The following is a 25,523-nucleotide window of genomic DNA, read 5'->3' as shown; positions in this document are numbered from 1 at the left end:
AGCGCCATGAAAGTTGGTGGCACGAGTGAGATATAATAAATAATATACCTAACACGATGCAATATGAAAATTGCTGTCATTCTTACGCCTATCCCCTAAGCTACAGCTGAAAGCGAGACAGACGCGAAAGAATTTATAGAATCATCGAAACAAAGATTACAGCATTAATAACGAGCTCATTTTAGTTTTCTATCAATTTGATTTCATTTACAAGCAATTATATTGACATTTACAGTCGGAGAAAATAGTCTGATCTTTAACGAATGTTCCTATTGCATTTAGGGATTGATTTTGTGTCTGATTAATTAGTTATTAATTGTTACAGTGTCGCCATCTATGGTGGCGGGTTGTGAATCTCCCGTATGTGTAAGACAAGAACAGCGATAGTGTGCAAAAAGGATAGAAGAAGCTCGTGCCACCTTTTTTGCGGCGCTTCGAATCTCCTGGTAGTAGTAGGCGCACATGCTAAGCAAGGAGGTATCCGTGTATCCGACAAGGACAGACTTATGCAATTGACGGAGAGCGACGAGGACAGACAATAGACCGCTCTCGCTCATCTATCAAATCAATCCATTATTTATTAATTACTCGCTTCTCAGCAATAATTTACGAACTTTAGGGATTGGAGAATACGAGACGAACCTTCAGCTACTTTCACGTATAGTTTTTGATTGGATTTTGTTAGTTGTTAAATAGTTATTAACAATTTTCCGGACCTCTGTCCAGAAGTGAGCTGAAAAATATTGACACCATCTTACAAATAAATTATTTTCTGACTTTCCAGACATAATTTGTGAAGATTTATGATCGAAGAAGCTATAATAGATCTTTAGCAACAATTCCGTAGCAATTTTGTGTAGATCTGGCTCGTATTTAATTAGTTATTAACAATTTTTGCAGAGGGTACTTGTTTCTCCTATGCCCGTAATGCGCAAGACAAGGAGAACTTGAGAGTGGGACAAGGACAGAGCGCGATGTACTCGTGCTACCTACTTTCAAGGTGCTGCTAATCCCCTGATACTTACTCCTTCATGTTATTACATGAAACTGTCAGAAAATTCGTTAATAACTAGCTTCTCGATAATAATTTATAACAATTTATGGTTGGAGAATGTAAACTGGACCATTGGCAACTTTCACAGTACGTTTTTGTTTCTAATTTGTTTCTAATTAAACAGTGATTAACGATTGTTCGAACTCTTGTCCTGACATAATCTCAATTTATTCCGAACACCACAAATTTTCCTGGAATTTTCCAATTCCAGGGACATAATTTATGAACGTTTTCGCTGAAAGAATCTAGAATGAAGGCTTTACTACATTCCCAATCTAATTTTGTGAAGATTTGTTGCCTAATTACTGAGTTATTAGCGATTTCTGAGCTGGTGGCATGTCGCATATGACAGTCCTCGTCGCACGCTATACCTCTTCTTGTCTAACACATTACAGGCATAGGAGAAACAAGTATCCGCAGCATCCTCAGCATCCTTCATCAAAACTTGTTAGTAACTAATTAAATCCTAGCCCGATCTGTGTATACAAAATTGCTACTGGCAGAGAGTATTGTATACCCGGGGATTGGCCGTGCCACTTTTGCCTGCGCATCATGTTTAGCCTGGAACAGCTCCTGCATATCATCTTTAGCAGGAAACAGAACCCATTATACTGTTATCAGAGAGGAAATGAGAGTGCTCACGTCCGAGATACTCGTCGGTGTCGTCGGTGAGAATGCAAATCCGTCACGGAACCATATTGATTATCATGAATTGTTATATTCTGCATCGAACCACCGACGAGATACATCGCGAGAGAGAGAGAGAGAGAGAGAGAGAGAGAGAGAGAGAGAGAGAGAGAGAGAGAGAGAGAGAGAGAGAGAGAGAGAGCGAGGCGCCGCGGGGGTTAGTGAGTGAAGCGAACAGAGGGTGGAGCTCCCTAATATTATATGTATAAAAAACGATGAAAATGCCACGGAGAAAAGTTATAGAGAATAGCTATGCACATCTGTGATAGACTAAACGACCTACAAGTTCGTAAACGCGTGCAAAGTCAATTGCTAGAGACAAATGTCTATTATCGATAGATATGGTGCGACTAGATTAGAATTGAATAGGTTAATACCTATTGTATTCCTTTTTTTCGTCTTGATATCGGGAAACAATGAAAATATCCTTTCGACCTCGGCTTTTGAATGCGGTAAACATGTGACAATGCTGCATAGCAAACGCAAGTTCGCGAAACGAAGAGCTCGTTCCGCGTTTTCTTGCTTGCAGATGTCTGTCCTCATATTGTCAAATGACAACTTCGACCATTGATGTTTTTGGAATTCGGACGTGTCGTAGTACAAAAAGTGACACTCTTGCTGTAGATCTACAATCTACGCTACGGCGGCATTGAAATCGCCCAATTTATTCGACGGCAGCTAAGAGATTGCGAAGAGTTGAATCTCGGTCACGTTATTATAAAGTGCATTGCACGGTTTGAAAACCGGCAATTACTTGAGAAAAATATGGTCATGGGGAAGACGATTTCTAATCTCATTGCTGACGGTAACATAAAACCGTAAACAATTTTTCCGGAAGGAGTTGATCTCAACTTCAAGATCCACTTGATTTAGTGACTCTTGGTTCGTTCTCAGAGAGAAATCTACCTGACGAATTAAATCAAAATGCTGTAAGAGCATCGGTTTTGAAAAATGTTTTTAAGAAAAAGCGAAGCAGCCTTTCGGAAGAGGGCTGCAACTCTTGCACCAATATTTCGCTACTTTGGAAGGAGGCATTGAATCTATTTAAAATGTCAAGGACATATTTCAGAAAATGGAAATATCCTTTAATTTCGATTTTATTTAAGGAGGAAGAAAATTGTTTCGCCGATTCCGAATTTTCGGGAACCGCTTTCTTCAAAACGCTTCTTCAAAAAGGTTCGCCATCGCGCTCCTTTCAAGCTAACCAATCAGGTTTTCATTCTTGCCTACATACGTCCGTCCAATGCTCCGATATGGTGCATCTTTTCTCGCGCATGCGTGGCGATTTCAGCCTCGGTAAAGTAAGATCCTCGGTAAATGGGGCACCCCGCAGAATTTAAAAAAATTGGTATGCTTTGATTCTGAAAAATGAATGTATTACATGTGTATTTCTGTATATTTTGTAACTCGTAGGACATATCCTGGAGTCTTTTTGTCCGGAGCAGACTGTTTCGGTACATTCCTGCCAATATAACTGTCTCAGGGCTCTGCTACCTCATCATCTGAATATAGATACGTTACTGTTTTGCCCGCGCATGCGCGGAAAATCTTGCATCATATTGCATTACTGTATCACGGCGATTAGTCGATGTTCAAAGTGTCGGCGGTTGTTCGCGTGAACAGTCCACCTGCCTCGGGATTAGAATCGTTTCTTATCGGAAGATCGCATCGCTAGGGCCACCACGTTTTATCCGTTTCGTCCGTTTCATCGTACCGTGCATCGTGGATTGACCAGCAACGATGAGCGACAGCGATAACAAGGTATGTCACGCAGCGCACGCAATTGAATTTAGAAATTCGGAATTGACTGTTTGTGCGTATCTTGCCGCGGAGTGTGTTTCCTTTCTGTTCTCATAACCGTCACAGTCTACATAGGGTTGTTACTTTCCTTCGAAGGTCGAAGATTTCGAAGCTTCGAAGCTTCGTAATTCGAAACTTCGAAGCTTCGATTCATTCGATTCGTTTCCAGTTAACGGATAAGAGGCGGAAAAAGTTGAATCTGCGCGAATGAAGGCGCTTATTTTCTAAAATGCGTTGCAATGTAAGCGTCGGCGATGCGAAAGTTTGGACATATGTTAGCCGTTCGCAATTTCGCATCGCTAGGATCGCCATGGGAAGCGGGACGCGCGGCCGCGGCGACGAGATACGGTCTACGATATGAGATAGTGATAGTGATAGGATTCGAGATAGTGGTCTAAAACGCGAAACAACTTTTAGCAAATTTTTTCCGGACGCGGGGTTCCCCGATACTTCCTAGCCGAGACGCCTGTCATTATTATTATCATTATTGTATACGGACCGAGGTCCTTTTGTACAAGTATACACAGTTTTCTACAGTATAACTGATAAAAACAAATAGAAACATAGCAAAAAAAAGTGTTAACCTAAAATTGACATAAGAATGGACAAACGCGCGAAACGAAACAAATACAGGTACGATTAACAAATAGTCTTGCGTAGTTTCCTTTGAATGCCTGTAACGTGCCATTAAAAAAATCAATATTATTATAAAGTATGTTTGAGCTAGCAATAATGCGATTTAATGGTTATAGAAATAACAAATCCAAGTGGCCCGAAGTCTTTCGTTTTGACAACGACTTTAGTCTACAACAGTAGACATTATTCTAAATACTAAATATTAACATCGTTTGACAACAACGTATAAGCCGAAGTATCTTTTACATTCTTCAGCAATTAGTAGAGTTTTCAACAGCTGTTTCGTCTAATTATTCGCTCGCGTATTCCATTTCGGATTATCTTATTTGTTTAATGAAATACATTTCGCTGTGTTCTTGATTTGTTCAATGAAATTTTAAACTCAAGATGTGTTTCAGATGAAATGAATCACGTGGGTAATTCCATGTAGTCAACTTCGAAATATATCTTACTAGCTGCTCGTGACGTGCATTCGACACGCTCTCGCAACCACGCCTTCAATAATTATCTCGCTTATACGCAATTTTATCTTTGTTATCCTTGTGTTCGTGCTGTCACCTAGCGGCTCTGCTCGGTAATCGATCGGAACAAACAGACATACTTTTCTACTGTATACAATATCCGATAGATTTTCTTTAATTCTATCGCTCGCAATGTGGTATGATACATGATAGTTCAATATTAATTATTAATTATTAGACTGCGGATCTTTATGCAAAATAAAAATTGTCTACATCGGTTGCAAGAAATCGAAACTAAATTCAATGTTATTTCTTCCGTTAATGATTTTAATAAAGGAGAAACCATATATTGACATCTTGAATTTTTTAAATTTTCGAACAATTTTGTATTTTATCTACTCAATTATAAATGCATAAAGATCCGCAGTATATTAATTACAGTAGTTCATATTTAATTTCCCGTACCACGTCAATAGAGCAAGTATAAAAAGAAATACAGAAAATATGTATTTTGTACGTGACTGAATGTATGAATTATTATCAATGGCGCTGAACCACCGTACGTGACAAATGAACTACTCAGAAACAACGTCCTCGTGAAACGAGTGACGAAGAGTTCCTCTATAAAGCTGCGTCCACACTGAAGCAACAAGTTTCAGTTGATGTTGTATGTATATCCAACTCTTTTTTAGACGTTTCAGAAAGAAGAAGAAAACAATAAAAAGTTGCTCGATGTTCAGTTACACGGTCGACTTATAAAACAGAAGAAGAAAGAAAGAAAGAGAAGAAAAAAAGTTTTGTTCTTATTGCAGGATGTTCCGAACGTTTTGGAGGCGTTCACTTCCCTGTTGGATCGATTGGATCATGACTTCAATCCCTCCGACTCCAGCATAATCCAGCCGACGATAGATAGACTAGGTAAGTGTCTCGAAACTTTTCTTTTCCCTGTAGCCGTTTTGTCCGTTAGTCTCCGGTTTGTTCGCAAATTATTCTTAATAAATCAAACTGACCCGCTACCTCCGGTATCCTTCTGCTTCAGTTCGCTGCTCGCCGAAGCTAGTTGCGAAACTGTCGATGACTATACACTTGCGTGTCTCTGTAACTTTATCGCCGTTGATACCTAGCTCCGGTTTAGACTATGATAAAACCTGGACTGTAGAATCGCAGACCAAGTCCGGCAGCTAGACTGTAGATTACGGCAATAATATAATAAAATGTCTAAAGCTCCGCGTGTGCCATGAATTTACCAAAGATCCTCAGTCCAGCAGTAATTCCGAACAGCTGACAAACAAACTGAAGAAATAAAATTCGCGAGAGGCTATAAAGTCGGAAGCAGACACCCTGCATGCGAAAACCGTATATCAGCCGTTTCCTAAACCCGAAACCCGGTCTTTTGAGCTTTGTCCACGGCTGCGTGATCTACACGCGACCGCGGGCGCGCGCGCATGTTGCTGTAACCACTGTAATTAGGTGACACGGTATTCTTTATTCCCGCAGGAGACAATAAAGATGCGATGATGGCACACCTTTTGCTGCTCAAAATCATGGAGAAGGGCTGGATGACGCCCAAACAGCTCTTGGACAGACTGCGACCGGCTCTCGTTGATGAGAACGCGAAGCTCGTAGAAGAAGCCCTGATCCTACTGACAGCAACGGTGAAAAAGTACGGATCACTTGGATTCTGGTCATATGAAGGGTGTCCCTTCTGAGCTGATCGTATTTTACAATGGGACCTGAATGATACCTTGCCTTATAGTATTGTGTCAAAAGGGAATTCTGGATTTGATAGAAAAAATAAATACAAGATGTGTACCGGTTAAGATTCTACATTAGGATGGACCTTATTTCTCGGCCATGAAACTTTGGGCACATCTCCCCTCAATATTGTTCCATTTCATGAAAAAATGATATATCCGAAGTTTTAAAAGTCGGGAAGATCTGCCACATTAGGGTGGACCTTAGCTACACCTGATGTAATATTTTTTGCGAGATTTTTTTACGTCCCCCCGCTAAAATTGTGCCATTAGATAAGAAAATAATTCCTGCAGAAGATGAAGTTGATCGGATAAGGAGACATCGAGACGGAAAACGATATTTTATAGGAATGGGAATTTTTTAAGAGAAGACTTTTGATTATGACTAAACGCGTTCTTCTTGTTCCACCCCAATGTTGCACGTCTTCCCCTTATCTGATCAGCTTCATCTCTGCAGGAATTATTTAATTACCGTTGTAATTCGATTGCAACAGAGGAGACGCTTCGTGCGTGAAGAAAAGACATTTGATTCCTTAATTGCCACGATAAATCCTATTTCAGGTTTGATCCAGATAAAACAATTTCAACCGACCTGCTTGCAGAAGTTGTTAAAGTGATTTCTTCAAACACGTCCGAATCCGTACAGGAGGCGGGAAGAAAATTATTAAAATGTCTTTTGTCAACGGAGGTCCAAGGTGACCACCCGGAGGTCCAAGTAGATCATCCGGAGGTCCAAGTTGACCACCCGGATGTCCAAGTTGACCACCCGGAGGCAACAACACCGTCGCTGCCCTTAACGACGCCCTCGGCAGGTGAGTAGAACGAAGATGCTTTATCGGCTGTTACAATGTATCATTGATTACAATAGTTTTTTGTTTTATCGGTTATTTTACGTCGCACTTAATCATGTTAGGATTTTTTCGCGACGGGACCTACAGTTCTTATAAGGTGGGTTCCGAACCACCTTCGGCACCACAGTTTAAATGGCACATGGAATATTTCCAGAGGTGCCGGCATCGGGATCGAACATTACAATAGATTATGCTTCACGAATTAGGATCTGCGTATACTAGGCGGCCGAGCCACGGCCAAGTTGCCACAAATCACGAGCGGGTTGACGGCTCCACAGCAGATTTATGATAGTAGCTCGAGATTTGTGGCAACTTGGCCGTGGCTCGGCCGCCTAGTACGCGCAGCTTCGTTCAAGCGCACTACTCATTCTGCCAAACTAATGCTCGTCTCAATCTTTCTGATTTCAGTTGACCATAGCGTGGTCGAGGAGGACAAAGTGGTAAGTGTTTCATCAATCAGTCCTTAAAATTATTGTACATTGTGCTTTCGTAATATGTATACAGTATGTGCGCATAATTATGAAAGTAGTCTAAGTCAAACTTAAAGAAAAGAATGATTCTATCAGTTAGTTTACATAATTTTTACGATATTGTCAAAAATGAACCGTTAGAGAGTGCTTGTTATTTCAACGTCAGTTCATGAACGCTTCTCTAATGTTTGTGTGCGATAAAAGTACACGGCACTATGCGGCTGCAATATAATTTAGACCCCGTTCAGTCACGGCGGAATCCGCGCGATTTCAACCGCGCGGACCTTATTTACATTAGCGTTTATGTATTCGTTCACACGCAACCGCGCGGTCGAACAATCAAAAACAAAAATCGCGCGGTCGAAAACGCGCGGTTTCCGCCGTGTCTGAACGGGGTCTTACAATCGGACGCTGTCAGCTTTGAACGTGTACGTGCCTTCGGGCACAGTGTTTTATTTTCATATTTACCACGCTTATATTAGCTTGTTTTATATGAAATCGCATTGTATAAATATATTGTTTTATAATACACCTTTGCGACATAGACACATCTCTATGGGTCCACATAGAGTCCACATTTGTTGCGCCGTTCTGTTCTCCATATCTGTCCATCGTCCATCCACCCATTAGTCGTTCTCATGGAGTGGCTTCCAGCAAAGACTGTACCGTGATGTGTGGGATCAGTCTATCGGTTTGTTCAATTTACTATTCATATTCGAACCAGAAGCAATTTCCGTCTCGTAACTAACACTTTCGAGCTAATAATTGCTATTTTATATAACCATTCTCGTTATTGCTGTCAGCTCATATTCATTCGATTCGTTTCAACGCCTGCAACGGAAGTTGTTTACGACTCGACCATTAATAAAAATCCATCTACTTCGCGAATAAGATATTCTCGTGTCGTTGTCGCTGTCGCAATCTATACGTTGTGATTACTTTACATATACGGACACATTGTTTTGCAGGATATTGAAGAGATTATCGAAAATTGCATTAATCCCGAATGGAGGGAAAGGAAAAAAAATTTGAAAGAAATGGAAAAAATCTTGATAGAAGGCCACATACTTACCCAGACGCAGCTGGGAAAGCTAAAATCAAATTTGAGCAAGTTGTTCGAAGAGCAACGTAAGCAGGTTTTTACGAGTTTGCTCGATGTGATAAAAGCACTGGTGACCACGTACCACGACGATCTCGACGATTGGATCGATACAGTGTGTACGTGGCTGTTCGGTAAATTCTGTAAAGAAAACGTGAAATCCATTGAGGAAAAAATTAAAGGAGTTCTCGATGTCATCAGGTGAGATCTTGTGATTTACGGTTCAAGCAATTCTTTACGTGCGATTCAAGATAATAATTTAACGTCTGTTTGCAGAGAATGTTTACCAGGCGACCAATTGCTACTCGTAGCAATGAGATGTTTGAATGATCCAACGCTCTGCCGACCATCCAGTATTGGCGGAAGGGTAGCCGTCCTGAAATTCATACAACAAATTATAGAAACAGTTGATCCATGCCTGCCAGTAGAATCAGCGAGGGCGGCACTGGTGCCGCTGGCTTCTTTGCTCGGAGACGATAATCTGGACATCAAGAAGCATGCACAGTCCTGTATAGTATCTCTGTACAATTTGCACCCGCAGGAAATGGCCGGGTCTTCTCAGGTAAAGAACACAAATATTATAAGAATATATATATAATATATATATATTAATAGAGAGAAATTTTTGAATTTTTACAGGGACCCTCAAAGTCCATTGTTCCAACACCTACTAAGCAGGCCGTCAAACCGTTGCCCCCTTCTAAGGTAAAGAACACAAATATTATAGGATATAAATATTATAAGAATATATACCGGGTGATTCACGACAAAAAAACAGGCCATCTAAATAACTCGCTTGCTTTTGAAGATTTTAATACATTAATCGATGCAGCTGGACATTCGTTATAAAAAAAGTACTAACCTATGTATGTGGAAAAGTTGATAATTCAGGAGAGATATTTCAATTTAAATAACTCTAAGATACCATTACTGTCGTACTGAGACGTTACACAAAAAGTACCTCATTTCATTGAAAAAAACAGAGTTGACCTTCATATCTCCTTGACGTCTCCACCTATAAAAACATTAATGACATCAGATTACGAGCGCCTCGATATCAAGTAAGTTTGGTCTGATGCATTTCTTTCTATCTTCAAAAGCAAACGAGTTATTTAGGTGGCTTGTTTGTCGTGAATCACCCGGTATATTATTAATAGAAATTTGAATTTACAGGGACCCTCAAAGACCATTCCAGCATCTACCAACCAGCTCGCCAAACCACCGGCCCCTCCTGAGGTAAAAAACACAAATACTATATAGGATACAAATATATTATAAGAATATATATATTATTAATACAAATTTGTGTGTGTGAATTTATATACAGGTATCCTCAAGTTCGAATGTTCTAGCACCTATCACCCAGGCCGCCAAACCACCGGCCCCTTCTGAGGTAAAGAGCACACAAATACTATATGTATAGGATACAAATATATTATAAGAATATATACATATTATATTAATACAAATTTGTGTGTGTGAATTTATACATACAGGCATCCTCAAGTTCGAATGTTCCGGCATCTCCCAAGCAGCCCGCCAAACGTTTGACCCGTTGTCCGGTAAAGAACACAAATATTAGAGGATATAAATATTATAAGAGTATATATATTATTAATGGAAATTTGAATTTACAGACATACTCAGATTCGTATGTTCCACCATCTAACAACCAGGACGCCAAACCGGTGCCTGAGGTAAAGAACACAAATATTATAGGATACAAATATTATAAAAATATATACATTATTAATAGAAATTTTTGAATTTACAGGCATCCTTAGGGCCCATTGTTCCAAGATCTGCGTGGGACGACGATCCGTCTGACCGGCATGCGGTAAAGAACAGAAATATTATAGGATACAAATATTATGTGAATATATATGTTATTAATAGTAATTTTTGAATTTACAGGTAGCCCCAAGACCGAATGTTCGAGCACCTAACATGTGGCCCGGCGAATCGTTTGACCCTTATGGGGTAAAGAACACAAATATTGTAGGATATAAATATTATAGGAATATATATATATTATTAATAGAAATTTTAATTTACAGGGATCCTCAATGTCGAATTTTCCAGCATCTGCCTACCAAGCCTTATATCAAATGGCCTCTTGTCAGGTAAAGAACACAAATATTATAGGATATAGATATTATAAGAATATATATATTATTAATACAAATTTGAATTTACAGATGGCCCAAAGGTTTAATGTTTCAACATCTCCCTACGAGGGCATGCAACGTGCCCCTCCGCGAGTGAGTATTAACTGGTATTCAAATTCTATTTACGCGTTCCACTTGGCCGTTCGCTCGTCGGGTGCCCGTTGTTATTAGTTGGTGTTCAATCCCTTCGTCTGTGCAATAATTTCTGAATTCTGTAGACGTAAATACCTTATCTGGGCTCCGGATTTCTACGCGGTTGATAGTTGCTTATCATTTTTTCTACTACGCGACGATCTTCGCGATTTACAATGTACGAGGTATTTACTTCCGAAGAGTCATACGAGACGATATGAAAAACCTCCGGGACGCTTTCCGCTGTCGGAACATGCTCTAATGCTAAAGAAAGTCTTATCGTTGGTACACAACAGATTCCCTCGCAGTTATTGCTGGTTCGGCCTGAGTACCACTGGTTCCGCTTACGGAAGTTTCCAAATTCTTTGTCGCGTCCATTATCTTGGCTATCAGTTCCACTTTTGATCCGTTGATGCGCAGATTTAACTTCCGGAGTTGTTCTTTCAACTGGATCACTTTCAATTTGCCACTTCACTCATCGGCACGCACAAACTTCGCAATGTCTCGCGTATTGTCAGTCTTCTTACTATTACTTACGCGGTCGCTGTGTGTTAACGCTGATTTCAATAGACAAGTACATGTAAGACTCTATTCTGTTTAGATGGCAACGCGGTCATTTGTTAGGTGTGGGTGTAAGCGCTGTAATTGCAGTACAAACCATTGTACCTGCAGAAAGGTATGTACCGTTAACCCTTTCGCTTCGAGCGCCGAATATATCCGACATCCGCGCGACGACTTGCGAGTACGAGCTTCCGTTCAGTGACGGCACTTCGGCGGACTGAACTGCCGAAGCGAAAGGGTGCATTTATAACGCAGGACATTTCTATGAATTTACGACTATTTCATGTAAGAATATTTACTACTTCATACGGTTATTTCAGAACGGCGCTAGATGCGGCAGCGACTGTGACTGCGTCGGCTGCTGCAACTGAGGAATAAGGAGAAGGCTGGCGCGATCCAGTGATGCCAGCGGGTGCAACGTTTCTCGCACATGTGCGGCGATTTTAGCCTCTGTAAAGTGCGATTCTCGAGAAAATATGGCACCTCGGGCGGCCCGCAGAATTTTAAGAAATTGACATAATTTGATTATGAAAAACGAATGTATGACAAGTGTACATCGGCATATTTTGTAACTCGTAGGACAGACGTCCCGGAGTCTTTTTGTCCGGAACAGATTGTTTCGGTACATTCCTGCCAATATAACTGCCTCAGGGCTCTGCTACCATATCATCTTAATATAGATAAGTTACTGTTTTGGCCGCGCATGCGCGAGAAAAGTTGCACCCGCTGGCAACATTGGCGCGATCCCTGTTAGGCCGCGCTGAATTGCGACGAGAGCAGTATCAGGTAAAGTACATTCTTCTATTTAATTCCAAGACGAATAAGAAGAATAACCGTTACTAATTTATACGCTCTTAATTTACCTGTCTCTTTCACAGATCGTCGTCAGCGTTGGCCGGTTATTTATGAATTTTAAATAAATTTATTTAATGCGTAACGGTATGAAATTTTTCATTATTTTCCGGTTTTGTGAATAATTGTTGTCCCGGAGTCTGACTCGCGCGAAATTATCGTTCCGAGACCCATTCCCCTTACTGGACGCTCAAATACGATACAACCTTTTTTGTCCATGCGGCACGTACTACTGAGAGCTCACAAGGCACATACATACGTCCGACGTCTGACTGGAAGCCACGACTTTCGCGAACACGCGTATACTACTTAACGCTTACAGATAAAGTAGATTCGCCCGAAGCGGCGGACGACAACGGAAATAATCGAGGCGGCGAGGATCCTCGCATGCAAATGCTTGGCAACTTATCGGATAGTAGAATATGGCGATCGGTGAATACGGGGAGGCTTCCTTCGGGTTGAAAGACAAGAACAGGCGTGGAAGTGGGCCTCGAAGGACGAAGAACTGAGGAGCAAGACGAAAAGTGGAGGCACTTAGTTCATCATAGGTCCGGGCATCAAATGCTTGGTAGTCCCTGTTGAACGTCCCGGGGGTGGATGTTTATGAGCTTCCTTCAGGTAAGCTGCTCCCGTTGCTCGTTGATGGCTGCGGTCGAATCAGGCTGGGTTGTCGTGGGAAGAAGGATGATCCTCACTCGTCCTGGGAAGATCGCGTCGCTGCGTCGATGCTGTCGTTCATTGCAAGTGGTATTATCGAATAAATAAATAGAACAATGAATATATTATTTTCTGTTCCCAGCTAAGGATCTCAATAAGAACAATTGAATTTTGCTATTGCATAACATAACAGAATATTTTTTAAGAATTTTTTTATACATAATTTTATACATTATTTTATACACAATGTGAGAATGTTCAAATTACTTTTAAATTCCGATACTTTTCTACAATATTACGTAGTAATTACTTTCATTTTTCCTTCATCTATATATAAAACTAAATATTATAAAACAATGATTACAATGGTGATAATAAGAAAAATAATTGCTTTTGATTTTTTCAGAAACGCTAGTGCTGCACAAAATCGATCGGTAACTAACCTGTTCGTCGTTTGCATGGACTTATACCCAGTTATCTACATTAGCAGAGACTAGAAACCCATTCCACATACACACACACACACACATGTAGAATAAGCTTATATCCATGTAGTATAGCTTCCATGTAGTATAAGATGTTTCTAAACACACAAGATTAGTACAGACATTGTATCATTTCGATGTACATTTTCTGTATCAATCTACAATGAATAAATAAAGACAATGTAACAAAGAAGCGTGTGTCTGCGTATATATTTATTAAACCACCAATTTTTCCCGAATGTCCGCCTAGTCGTTCAGTTGTACTACTGAATTTTTCGTGCCACCTCCTGCGACATCATGGTCTCCTAATACTTTTTCCATTTTCGAGATTTTCCAAAATTTTCGCCAATTTTCGACCGTCTGACTTGTCGTTGACTTATACTACTGAATTTCGTGCCACCTCTTGCGACATCATGTTCTCCTAATACTTTCTCAATTTTCGAGATTTTCGCCAATTTTCGACCGTCTGACTTGTCGTTGACTTATACTACTGAATTTCGTGCCACCTCCTGCGACATCATGTTCTCCTAATACTTTTCCAATTTTCGAGATTTTCGAAAATTTTCGACCGTCTGACTTGTCGTTGACTTATACTACTGAATTTCGGATACCTCCTTCGATATCATGTTCTCCTAATACAAATTTCAATTTTCGTGATTTTCGAAAATTTACGCCAATTTTCGACCGACTGACTTGTCGTTGACTTATACTACTGAATTTCGTGCCACCTCCTGCGACATCATGTTCTCCTAATACTTTTCCAATTTTCGAGATTTTCGAAAATTTTCGACCGTCTGACTTGTCGTTGACTTATACTACTGAATTTCGTGCCACCTCCTGCGACATCATGTTCTCCTAATACTTTTCCAATTTTCGAGATTTTCGACCGTCTGACTTGTCGTTGACTTATACTACTGAATTTCGTGCCACCTCCTGCGACATCATGTTCTCCTAATACAAAGTTCAATTTTCGAGATTTTCCAAAGTTTTCGCCAATTTTCGACCGTCTGACTTGTCGTTGACTTATACTACTGAATTTCGTGCCACCTCCTGCGACATCATGTTCTCCTAATACTTTTCCAATTTTCGAGATTTTCGAAAATTTTCGACCGTCTGACTTGTCGTTGACTTATACTACTGAATTTCGTGCCACCTCCTGCGACATCATGTTCTCCTAATACAAAGTTCAATTTTCGAGATTTTCCAAATTTTTCGCCAATTTTCGACCGTCTGACTTGTCGTTGACTTATACTACTGAATTTCGTGCCACCTCCTGCGACATCATGTTCTCCTAATACTTTTCCAATTTTCGAGATTTTCGAAAATTTTCGACCGTCTGACTTATCGTTGACTTATACTACTGAATTTAGTGCCACCTCCTGCGATATCATGTTCTCCTAATACTTTTTCAATTTTAGAGGTTTTCGAAAATTTTTCGAAAAATCGAACTTTGTATTAGGAGAACATGATATCGAAGGAGGTATTCGAAATTCAGTAGTATAAGTCAACGACAAGTCAGACGGCCGAAAATTGGTGAAAATTTTCGAAAATCTCGAAAATTGAACTTTGTATTAGGAGAACATGATGTGCAAGGAGGTATCCGAAATTCAGTAGTATAAGTCAACGACAAGTCAGACGGCCGAAAATTGATGTAAATTTTCGAAAATCTCGAAAATTGAACTTTGTATTAGGAGAACATGATGTGCAAGGAGGTATCCGAAATTCAGTAGTATAAGTCAACGACAAGTCGGACGGTCGAGAATATTCGAAAATTTTTGTATTTATACTAGGAGAGTTCTATTTTCAAAGTTTCCGAAAAATTTTGGGGGTTTCGGGATTTGTATGTAAGCATCTTCTAGATTTTTCCATAATTTCTACAGGGTGGGAAATAAAAACACTTTAACTTGTAGTAAAAATATTCTTTATTTATGCTACCATAACATTACAATTTTAAATGTATACATATAGTGTAGGAAACATTGCGTATAAATTTCTATTCTTAATTCATCGCTTAAGAAAATGCAGCACAATTCCACAACTCGAGATACGCTTGCTTGACGGAAACTGCGTGATTCTACTGGACAGCTGTGGACCGTCGCAGATTACGAGACTAGTAGAACCCAGACGTAGACTATCAATGTTATCTTTTAATAGATGGATGAATTCTTTTCCCTTAGGCTCTGTAACAGAAACAACAAATTCGTTTAAAATTCAATCAACCATCAAATAATAAATCCGAGTTAATAGAAAATAGAAAATTAATCATTCAAGTTGAATGTAAAATCAAAATTAATTTAAATGAGAATTAAATATACTTCATTTCAAGATGAAATTATCGCGAGAAGGCAAGTACACTATTCAAGAATAAATTTAAATTGTTGAAAAATAAATAATGTACTTGAACACAGAAATAATTTCAAAAATAATGGAAATTCAATTAAATAATCTTGATCCCTATCAAGAGGATGAAACAAGAAAGCGGAACGCACCACGTAACTTTCGTACACTTTCTGTGTCTCGATTACACGATACGCAATAACCAAGTAATAAAACTCGTGTGTTTACTTCCATTGTCATTGTACTAATGACACTGAGGCCGAACCCTTGGGTCCGCGAGGGTCGCAGGTACGGTGCGATGGTGGGGTTGGCTACCCTCGCGAATTTTTCATTGAAGAAGAGAGGCGAGAATTGTCCCCACGTTCCGAGAATTGTCCCACTAATGTACCAATAGAAATGCTTGTTTACAAGTTTCAGTGTTTCGCCACGGATGGCTTTGCTATCTCCTGGAACAGTCAGCTACCTACTTTCAAACAATATTTCATGCGGCTCCTAATAGCTTCAGAGTCAGTTTTATATTAGGAACACATGTTGGACAAGGAGGTATTAGACAAGAATGAGTATAGCAATTTGACGCGAGTGTGAAAGAGATAGATATATTCCGTCTCGAAACACAGTGTGACCAACAATCCAGCTGACGCAATGCGCAAAACGTTCACGAGGTTTTTAATATTTCACATTGAACAGATATAAACAATTTTTAAAACGCATAACTTAACAATAATACTAAATTATTCAATATGCTCTAAATATATACCATATCTGACCATCCATATGAATATAACATAATTCCACATAATTCATATGAAATATTTCAATTTTATTATGTTGTCACGCTTACTGTGTTTGTTTGTCACGTTCTAAATACGTTGTGTGGCGGTTACAATTTTTTATCAAAGAATACAGGAAGTAAATACGAAGAGATTTGTACTAATTAATTAATTGTGAAAAATGGCAGATGATGATTTTGATGGGGACGAGTGAGTTATTATACAATTTTATAAAATCGAATAATTCACGCGTTTATGGAATACATAACCTATATTCGTTCACATTATGCTGTTATTTAGTTAAGAATATTTAATAGGAAGAACGAATCATTTTGACAGCACGACGTGAATGAATACTATTTTTTTTTATATTATACCATTTGCTTTATGTTTTTTATTTTGTACAGAGTGGCAGATGATTTTGATGATGTCGATGACGACGACAACATCGAACTGGAGCCTCAAGAGGAAGACGGAGAGAATATAGAATTGCTAGCAGCTGGTGAAGCTACTGGTGGAGTACAACGATCGAAACGAATCACAACTAGATACATGACAAAGTAAATTACTTTATATGTAACTTACATGTGCTGTGCAGAGCACGAAAGAATTATAGCGGGAAGGGAACGGGACAAGAGGAACGGAAAGGACATCTGAGTGGTCAGACTTCTTGCCCCGTTCCCTTCCCGCTACAATTCTTTTGTGCTCCGCACAGTACTTTATATGTATGAATATAACGTACACAGAAGTAACAATTATTTATTTACAGGTATGAACGGGCCAGGGTGTTAGGGACAAGAGCATTACAGATAGCCATGTGTGCTCCCGTTATGGTAGAATTAGAAGGAGAAACGGATCCACTACAGATTGCAATGAAAGAGCTAAAACAAAGGAAAATTCCAATAGTTATCAGACGATATTTGCCTGACAATAGCTACGAAGATTGGGGCATAGACGAATTAATTATCATAGATCATTAAGCTCTCTGCATTCTCTTCTACATTTCGATTTTAAGATAATTTAAGAGGCATTGGAATTTATTGTATCAATAATATTTCAATTATTGTGTAAGCGAATATTTGTACAAAATAATGAAAGAATAATAAACGATGTTTTCTGCGTAGATCGTATCCTTTCCAAACTCTTCTTATTCTCAGCCCGAATGGAATTGATTATATCAACGGATAGTTTCTTTCGTTGCTATTAGCTTTTGAGGTTAAATGTTACTTGAACCTCGGAGTGCTATGTCTTCGTGTGTAATAAAATATTTAAAAAATACGTGAACTATGTACCCGAAGAAATAGTGAAATGACAAATATAATCCTAGGAGGTGTGTGAATCATCTTATCACAAGATTTATCGGATTATTTGTATGGTCGATAACGGTGACAAGAATTCTGTCGGTGCGCAACAAGTTCATCGACGATTTCGATAATCTTTAGTAACATAAACGAAGAGGTTCCAAGGAATTTAATAGTATGCAAATGTTTGTAAATATATGTAGAATATGACGTGGTGAGTAGAAACTATTAATGCGCAAGCATACTATGCAAAAGAGGTTAGCGAAGTTATCTTCAAACATATTATCATAACACATACATATGTAAATATATACACAAACAGGAATCCCTTGAAGAGGAATCATTTAACTCAGAGACCTACTCCAGCGCAGCCTCTGTTATCCCATACAGAAGACAGGGACCTCGATGTTGCTGTTCAAAGACTCATTTAGTATGCATTAATACCGTTGCTTATTTTACTAAATAGAAAGAATACTTGTCGCTTACATAGCTGTTATGTTTGTCAAGTGTTGAGGATACTATTAGGAAACTGACAAAAGAAATGAAGAAATACGTAGAGGCTGTTACGAACTTGGACCGAGCAGATCAAAGACTGACACTGAATCTGACAACCTGCGGCTTGGGTCACCTCAGCGATGAGTTCAGGAAGGTCTTGGAGGACTATCACTCTGTTACGACACAGGTAGATCGGTACAGTATGTCTTGAAGTGAAAATTCAAATATGGAATTCATTTAGAGTTGATATCATTTTCCTTTAAATATCTTGAAACAAGAAATATACACTCCCATCCATAAAGTACCTATATTGTCAGATAAAAATGGTACTTACTAATTTTTTCTAAGGTAGAGAACATAATTACCATTTTGTTGACGATAAATATCTGGTGATTTATGGACAGGAGTGTATGACTTAGAAACTACTAAAACTTTCACCGCATCAACAGGTAGGAAAGACCGTTCAGGACATGGCAATCCTCTGTCAGAGAACTTTCATAGAACCTTTGAAGAAATTACGGGACGAGTTTGCTTTGATAGCTGCCGCGATAGCTAAGCGCGAAGAACTGGTGAACAATTGGAAATACTCTTACAACCGGGTGAAGAAATTGCAGGAGAAGAAAGACAGAACTGCTAATCACATCGCGAAGTTAGAGAGGGAACGCAGAGCAGAGGAAATCGCTGCGAAAGAGTTGAAGACCGTCCACGCTCAATTGCTCGTCGAGCTACCTTCGTTTCTGGACAAGAGATTAGACTATATCAAGCCTAGTGTACACGCTTTGATAATGATACAGTTGGATTATTACGGAAGCACGACCAAGTTGTTCACACAATTAATGCCAATTCCAAATGTTTTGGGATCGCCATCCAGTGCCATGATACCCGAGCAGGAATACCAGCAATCGATTGCCGTTCAAATGAACCGAATCAAATCACTCACTATCGTGAAGAATCCGTGAGCTAACAACGACGAACTCTCAATGATATTATATATACAGACTACTGGACAGGGAACCGAATATTGTGGTCTTGGCGTAGGTACGAATGTATTTATCACGTAGCAGTATTTACACTGGTATTGTAAAAGTATAAGTACGCTTAAGATGGAACCATTCCCTGAGTTCGTTTCCACTGGGCGCCTGAACGACGATTGTGATTGGCACGCGTCGATTTGTGGGTATTCTTCTGTTGTCTATTGTGTAAGACATCCTTCTCTTGCCCGTGACCTTTCGGTTTGCCTACTCGAAAGGATATAGATGTTTAGAACATTTTACGAGAAATGTACGAACCCCGTAATGGGTCTTACAATTAGAATATTAATAGAATTTACCAGTCACGTTGGATGCGCCTCTTCCACCTCGCATAGCTTGCCTTCTCTGTTCGGCTTTAGCACGTAAATCAGCCGGATTCTGTATGAAATGATCTTTACCATTTTGTTCAGCCCCTTTCTCATCGTCCTCCGACTCCGATTCGTCGACCGTTTCGCTCTTTTGCTTCCCAAGAAGTATCTACGATTTTATGAAATGTTTTTAACGCGCTTCCGAATATATTTCTATCGATAATGTAAATACAGTTCGAACCCTGGGTGTAGTGAAAGGCCTGGACTCAAGTTCACGGTCGTTCTCCGTGCCCCGTACGTCGCGATGATCATACGTGTCGTCATACTCATCGTCGTAATCGCAATCCTCCGCGACCAAGCTGTAACTGTAACAATGATTTGTTTAGAAATAATGTTATTTATATCGATGTTATTGTACATGATTGTTACGTGCAAATAAATCACTATTTTATATTACAAGTTTTTGCCACTCACTTTCTCTTTATGTAATCTTTAGGCACAGCGATCTCCTCGGGCTTTCTCACGTAGAGCTTTTGACGTTCCTTCTCGTCTTCGTCCTCGTCGGCATTAAACAAACCGAGAGCTTCTATACTAGGAACTATAGCTTCGTTGACTGTGGTCTGCTGAAACAAGCAAATGAGACAAGTAATTTCTTATTCGCGTAACATGGAAGTTGCTTGATTACCGTATAGCGATCTGGTATGTCGTTTATTATAGGCCCCAACTCTTTCAAGTCGTTCAATTTGGGTGGCAAGGTGTCTTCGAGTATGGCATTTATTACAGCCTCGGTGTCGTAGCCGTAATGTTCCAAACACACCTGCAATAATTTGTTTGCATTTGTTTGCACCTGCATTGTCTCCTATTTGTTGAAATTGTTACCTCGACGAAACGATCCTCTAGATCGTCCAGAATCTCCTTTACTGCGGAGACGAGGGATGGCATGTGTACTGATACCTTCGGTAGCGTTTCCGTGTTATTTGAAGTACTCGGTTTGGTAACAGGTTCACTCTGGCTCGATGGCTGACTCTGGACACCGCTAGGTCCTGCTACAGCTTCCTACGAAGAGAAACATATCAAGAGATGACATTTTCTTTCCTATTATCTCTACTCACACTTATATGATTAAACGAAGAAGTGGACGGAGTATTGTGTTCTCTGGTACACGATTGTATCAGGTTCAATATGTAACTGCAGTGTATCATATCGCTAAATATATATGTTAAGTATTGAGATATTCACAATAACGCCTAGATTGCAGCAACGCAATTACGTGGATTAAAATCAAAGGATACAGTTCATCGTAAATAGAGGCTAGTATGACCAGGTCTTCCTCGACTGAATAAAACTGATTGTAGTCTGTAATGAACTCTTTCTCAGGAATGGCGAACATTAAAAACTTAAAATATTCTTCCACGTGTTCCTTTATATCTGCTTCTGATATTGTATTTCTAAGCACAATTTCATAATTATATTTCTCGTTTCTAACACACGACTGATTATCATTACACTTACCTTTCTTTTTGTATGCTTTCTATCGGGTCAAATAAGATTATTCGAAACAGGTTTATTATTTCAACCCTTGTCACGTCCAATCGGTGATTCAGTTCCGGCAATTTCAACATGTTTTCGTCGTCATGTCCGAATTGATGCAAGGTTTTGTACATCTCAGGTATTGTGTTCTCGTATATAGAAACGATTCTAGTTGCGACAAGGGAAAGCACATTAAAAATCGACCGCAAGCAAGTTAAGTTTTTGATTCGTGTATACTTACTTTTTAACAAAATCCTCTCTATGAAATAGACTCACTGCAGGAGAATAATTATTTAAAAATACAGTAATCGTTGACGATATATCTAATACATACAATATCAAATCCTCTAAATTAAATAACGTTAGATTTTTGTAACCAGTGTTCTTTTGGGACAGTGAAACTGCTTCATTGCTATTGTGACCTATAGAATGATCGAATTTCCTTTCAACATTCTCAAGTGCCTGAAATAAATATATTCACGATCATTCATAGAGGCGCGCACACACACAATAGTAATTATTACGAGAATATCGTACCTCTATAAGGCAAGGAACAGCTTTTTTCAAATCATTATTGTATTGGGGTTCTAATTCAAACAAACATTGTAAAATCTTCTTCATCACTTTCCCATTCTCCCTGCCATACAGTTGACAGAGATCAAAGATAATGGGTACTGTAAACATGTACTTTTCGTAGAGTAAATTCCCAAGATATCCATGGTTTATGTACTCCTCGGGACTCTCTTTGTTCGTAATAAGGCGAGTGAAAAACACGAGTACATAGTACCGGATTGTTTCTAGGAGTCCCTGCATTAGCGGACAGTTTGGAAAATTTTCCAACGCGTAAAATGGTGGTGCTTCTTGTAATACAGATACCAATGCATCTAATATCGACTTATTGTATACAACGTTCGACCAGAATCTAGAAAAAACAATAATTCTATTAAGCAACACAAGAATTCTACTATTCAAAAATTGGAACTTCTTTATGCTAGTAAAGTAGGTCTGGGCAATGCTGGCTCGTGGAACAGAGGTGGCTGCGTCTCCTCTTTGCCTGTTTGACGAGTTAGTCCCAACCCAAATGCACAAAAGTCTTGCTTGAATTGACACCAACGACATTTACCAAATCCTTTAATTTTTAAAGAATTCGCAGAGCCGAAAGAATTGTTGAAACAATGAATTGAATGTAAGTAAACAGCTGGTGCAGCATCGTGGGACTCGCAGAGTAGACTAAGAGGAGAAGCAGCCACGTCTGTTCCGCGAGCATTGCCCAGGCCTGCAGTAGAGAAATCATTGAATATTTCTTATACGCTCACCTAAAAAATGGAAGACTGAGTAACCATTTTAAATCGTTGATCATGAATTCGACGATTTTCACCCAACGTTCTTTGGCCCCGATGATCTCTGATCCATCTTCGTTGTAAATGTCAGGAGCTTCGTAGTGCAAAAAATAACGATCATCCGCCCACCTATTGCTCTAAATAGAATCGACAAAAATAGCTATTCAGTATAGTAACATTTTCTAAATAATGAAAAACAATCGACTACGAAGAGAATGATGACAAAGAAAAGTGAATAACTATGCAATCTTGGCTGACATTTTCGAAAGCAAATGTTTTTTTACAAAGAAACGTACCAAGGCATCATCGTATTCGACCACACCATCGCTTTTAATCTTCAGCTTTAATTGTTCCAAGGGCAAGCACTCAGGATTCTGTGGAATAAAGGAAAACGTGTTGTAATTTTGTGCAAGTACGATTATTCTAACCTTTTGAAAGGTGGTGCTCTTCGAGAGGCGAGAATATACCAACGATTAATGAAAAAATTACCTCGAATGGCTCCATGATATCGTGTGATGCATTTTCCGTCATAAATAACACTGATCGGTACTGAACAGCACTAATTGCGAAAGTGGTCACCGAAACCGTTGCAGTACGACTGAAACACGCGGCAAATGCGATCGTCTTTTGATTGACTAACCTACGTTTACGAAAGAAAAATTACGAAAAAATTGCGAATCTGGGAATCCCCGTGAAGCACGTGTTATGGTTGCATTATGAAATCAGTATTATGTCAAAAACTTCCTGCGACTGTTCGACAGGTTCCGAGCACAACAAACCTTTCGAGGTTATGTTGTCAAAATTTTTAAAATACGCATTGTCAAACTCTCAAGCTAGACCCTGAAAAAAGACATTTCCAAATTTCCTGTCGTATTTTCTGTTATAATGTCTGCGAACACTGAATCATTTTTTAGACCGAAAGTTAGGTTTTGTCAAACCGATGTCGATAAACAAAACGAATTAAAAAATGGTGCGAGTCAAAACAGTTCTGGCCGATCGAATAAACCGAGAATCAGGAGCATTATAACTCTAGATAAGCCTGTCATTCTATTAAAACCGAACAAGGCGTTTAGTAATACTGATTGTAAAGAGACAAAGTCTGAATTATCAGGATGCGACAATGCAATTCTTTCCTGCGTTGGAGAAACGGCTAGTACTTCTTTAACCGATGCATCTTGTAAAACTGGAAATCAGAGATCTGTAAGTGATGTAGATAATACAGAGAGAGCTGAAGTATATACCGAAGAGACTGACAAACCCAAAAAGTCCAATAATGTGCCCGCTTCGCGAGAAAAAAGATTAGACAAAGTACTTAAATCACAGAACACAGTTAAGACTGATACTAAAAGAAGGGACTGCACCAGAGATAAAAAAGGGAAGGAGAACGATGCATTGTCTGCTAAAAATGGCTCCAACGGTATCAGTAGAAAGAGCTTGGATTCCAAAGTATCGCAATCCACGCTTAAACCTTCTCAGAATAACATTAGCAGTAAGAAAGTAACCATGACTAAGCCGTCTTGTGCCTCACTTACCTCCAAAAAAGTAAAGCAGCCGGTTGTCACTGTTATGCCCTGTTATAAGCACAACAAAGTTGCATCAAAGACCAAAATCTCTCCGGTAAAGAAGACTATGGTGAGAGACGTGGTAGGTCCCAAAATAAAACCTTATATTGGTCCCGGAGTACCACGTAAAAAACAAGATACACCAAAAACTGCGAAGATCGAGGACCAAGCTCGTATGAACTCATGTACTTCCGGCGAAAAACTGGCGAGACCAGAATACAATTCTATTATGTGTACAATTAATAAATTGAACGACACAAAGAAGCAGAAATTCACAGTCGACTTGGAGCATTTGCCACCTACTTATAAAAGTCTGATAAACGGAAAGGTATTAAGAGGAGGTTTCTTACAATACAGTGTCGGGAAATATCTTCTTTTCTTTTTACAGATCGCTAGCGCCTTGGACTTCCCCCTCGATGAAGCCATTTACAAAAACTTGGTGGATTTGTCCATAGATGAGAAACAACTGCCCAGTCGATTAAAGCGTAGCAAGGATCCAGAACCACGTCAACGAGATATTGTACCGGTACTTTCAAACTTCTTCGTGCCAGAGTCCACCGAAGAGTACTGTACACCTGTTTCTATAAAAACGATGGCCGCAGAAGCTGTAGACAGTTGGAGTGCTTTTAGAATAAGCGATAAAATATTCGAATGGAAACACAGTTTGGACCATATATAACGTAGCAATACCTTTTTATATATAAGTTATTTATTATTTGGAAAACACTTACTTTGGTAGATGTGTATCTTTTCGTAAAACGTGACGTATTTTTTATACTAATCATGAACGGATAAGTTACGTTAAGAAGATGCTCTGCCAATATAGAGATTGAGTTTTAAAATATGACGCGAAGCAATATATACAATAAACCATTTAATATACAATGAATGTCTCATGTGTTTCATACGAATCTCTTACCGATCGACGCACAGTATACTTGTTTTATAAATCACGTGAAGCACCAGAAAATACAGTTTTGGTACGATGTATACGAGGAAAAATAATATAAAATACAATACGTAATGTATGTAGACGAAAAAAATTACGGCTGCATTCTCGAGGAAAATAGCTCTATTCGAAGCTAGGATGGGACTCTAGGCTTTCACAGCCTATCGACACGGGGTTTTCCCCGATCGAGGGAAAACTAAACTGAATCTATTGAATATTACTTTACACCGAGT

The 25,523-nt window shown here is 39.3% G+C and overlaps 5 protein-coding genes and 1 long non-coding RNA gene across 13 annotated transcripts; 4 read left to right on the top strand and 2 right to left on the bottom strand.

Annotated features, from left to right (window-relative positions):
• The first annotated feature begins 3,289 nt into the window (after nt 1-3,289).
• On the top strand, nt 3,290-13,877 carry LOC143214757 (uncharacterized). Of its 7 annotated transcripts, none has more exons than XR_013010204.1 (19): nt 3,291-3,502; nt 5,451-5,556; nt 6,136-6,301; nt 6,954-7,204; nt 7,652-7,683; nt 8,682-9,013; nt 9,089-9,374; nt 9,452-9,517; nt 9,986-10,048; nt 10,140-10,205; nt 10,309-10,374; nt 10,450-10,509; nt 10,587-10,649; nt 10,727-10,792; nt 10,870-10,935; nt 11,011-11,073; nt 11,714-11,788; nt 11,994-12,459; nt 12,552-13,877. XR_013010204.1 is itself a non-coding variant. In XM_076436126.1 (18 exons), the coding sequence occupies exons 1-18, from the start codon at nt 3,482-3,484 to the stop codon at nt 12,042-12,044; spliced, it is 1,899 nt and encodes a 632-aa protein (XP_076292241.1). In that variant the 5' UTR covers nt 3,291-3,481; the 3' UTR covers nt 12,045-13,877. The 7 variants fall into 7 exon arrangements, 4 of the variants coding, with proteins under 4 accessions (XP_076292240.1, XP_076292242.1, XP_076292241.1 ...); XR_013010206.1 differs by having other exon boundaries at nt 11,994-13,265; nt 13,589-13,877; XR_013010205.1 differs by having other exon boundaries at nt 11,994-13,272; nt 13,589-13,877.
• A 1,677-nt stretch (nt 13,878-15,554) lies between these two features.
• On the bottom strand, nt 15,555-16,565 carry LOC143214761 (uncharacterized). The gene is made up of 2 exons (XR_013010207.1): nt 16,157-16,565; nt 15,555-15,847 (listed from the first exon to the last, which is right to left on the bottom strand). It is a non-coding gene; the product is annotated as an uncharacterized LOC143214761 (long non-coding RNA).
• A 257-nt stretch (nt 16,566-16,822) lies between these two features.
• On the top strand, nt 16,823-17,897 carry Rpii18 (RNA polymerase II subunit RpII18). The gene is made up of 3 exons (XM_076436132.1): nt 16,823-16,984; nt 17,182-17,334; nt 17,544-17,897. The coding sequence occupies exons 1-3, from the start codon at nt 16,956-16,958 to the stop codon at nt 17,752-17,754; spliced, it is 393 nt and encodes a 130-aa protein (XP_076292247.1). The 5' UTR covers nt 16,823-16,955; the 3' UTR covers nt 17,755-17,897.
• A 100-nt stretch (nt 17,898-17,997) lies between these two features.
• On the top strand, nt 17,998-19,537 carry LOC143214759 (bridging integrator 3 homolog). The gene is made up of 4 exons (XM_076436131.1): nt 17,998-18,289; nt 18,398-18,505; nt 18,583-18,757; nt 19,020-19,537. The coding sequence occupies exons 1-4, from the start codon at nt 18,282-18,284 to the stop codon at nt 19,527-19,529; spliced, it is 801 nt and encodes a 266-aa protein (XP_076292246.1). The 5' UTR covers nt 17,998-18,281; the 3' UTR covers nt 19,530-19,537.
• Nucleotides 19,538-19,599: 62 nt separating this feature from the next.
• Nucleotides 19,600-23,404, bottom strand: LOC143214756 (activating signal cointegrator 1 complex subunit 2). 2 transcript variants are annotated; one of them, XM_076436123.1, is made up of 14 exons: nt 23,269-23,404; nt 23,076-23,153; nt 22,756-22,916; nt 21,977-22,361; nt 21,681-21,901; nt 21,422-21,607; nt 21,202-21,357; nt 21,022-21,115; nt 20,789-20,965; nt 20,595-20,726; nt 20,384-20,532; nt 20,151-20,274; nt 19,901-20,078; nt 19,600-19,808 (listed from the first exon to the last, which is right to left on the bottom strand). In XM_076436123.1, exons 1-14 carry the CDS (start codon nt 23,308-23,310, stop codon nt 19,669-19,671), a joined length of 2,223 nt encoding a protein of 740 aa, XP_076292238.1. In that variant the 5' UTR covers nt 23,311-23,404; the 3' UTR covers nt 19,600-19,668. The 2 variants fall into 2 exon arrangements, with proteins under 2 accessions (XP_076292238.1, XP_076292239.1); XM_076436124.1 differs by having other exon boundaries at nt 20,384-20,529.
• A 260-nt stretch (nt 23,405-23,664) lies between these two features.
• On the top strand, nt 23,665-25,230 carry LOC143214758 (uncharacterized). Its single transcript, XM_076436129.1, has 2 exons — nt 23,665-24,669; nt 24,730-25,230. Exons 1-2 carry the CDS (start codon nt 23,665-23,667, stop codon nt 25,018-25,020), a joined length of 1,296 nt encoding a protein of 431 aa, XP_076292244.1. The 3' UTR covers nt 25,021-25,230.
• Nucleotides 25,231-25,523: the final 293 nt, after the last annotated feature.

This window comes from Lasioglossum baleicum, chromosome 13, assembly GCF_051020765.1.
Source record: "Lasioglossum baleicum chromosome 13, iyLasBale1, whole genome shotgun sequence".
Classification (NCBI taxonomy): domain Eukaryota; kingdom Metazoa; phylum Arthropoda; class Insecta; order Hymenoptera; family Halictidae; genus Lasioglossum; species Lasioglossum baleicum.
The sequence above is the reverse complement of the archived record's forward strand: the minus strand, read 5'-3'. Positions and strand labels throughout refer to the sequence as shown.

Excerpts from the sequence above, each read along its gene's own strand:
- Rpii18 (XM_076436132.1), top strand. The coding sequence starts at position 16,956 with ATGGCAGATGATGATTTTGATGGGGACGA. Across the intron at positions 16,985-17,181 it reads GATGATTTTGATGGGGACGA|AGTGGCAGATGATTTTGATG; the intron begins GTGAGTTATTAT and ends TATTTTGTACAG. Across the intron at positions 17,335-17,543 it reads ACAACTAGATACATGACAAA|GTATGAACGGGCCAGGGTGT; the intron begins GTAAATTACTTT and ends ATTTATTTACAG.
- LOC143214758 (XM_076436129.1), top strand. The coding sequence starts at position 23,665 with ATGTCTGCGAACACTGAATCATTTTTTAGACCGAAAGTTAGGTTTTGT. Across the intron at positions 24,670-24,729 it reads AAAGTCTGATAAACGGAAAG|ATCGCTAGCGCCTTGGACTT; the intron begins GTATTAAGAGGA and ends TTCTTTTTACAG.
- LOC143214756 (XM_076436123.1), bottom strand. The coding sequence starts at position 23,310 with ATGACGGAAAATGCATCACACGATATCATGGAGCCATTCGAG. Across the intron at positions 21,608-21,680 it reads AGAGAGGATTTTGTTAAAAA|AATCGTTTCTATATACGAGA; the intron begins GTAAGTATACAC and ends TGTCGCAACTAG. Across the intron at positions 20,966-21,021 it reads CTTCGTTTAATCATATAAGT|GAAGCTGTAGCAGGACCTAG; the intron begins GTGAGTAGAGAT and ends TTCTCTTCGTAG.
- LOC143214757 (XM_076436125.1), top strand. The coding sequence starts at position 3,482 with ATGAGCGACAGCGATAACAAG. Across the intron at positions 10,510-10,586 it reads ACGCCAAACCGGTGCCTGAG|GCATCCTTAGGGCCCATTGT; the intron begins GTAAAGAACACA and ends TTGAATTTACAG. Across the intron at positions 10,650-10,726 it reads ATCCGTCTGACCGGCATGCG|GTAGCCCCAAGACCGAATGT; the intron begins GTAAAGAACAGA and ends TTGAATTTACAG.
- LOC143214759 (XM_076436131.1), top strand. Across the intron at positions 18,506-18,582 it reads GCTGTTCAAAGACTCATTTA|TGTTGAGGATACTATTAGGA; the intron begins GTATGCATTAAT and ends ATGTTTGTCAAG. Across the intron at positions 18,758-19,019 it reads ATCACTCTGTTACGACACAG|GTAGGAAAGACCGTTCAGGA; the intron begins GTAGATCGGTAC and ends CCGCATCAACAG.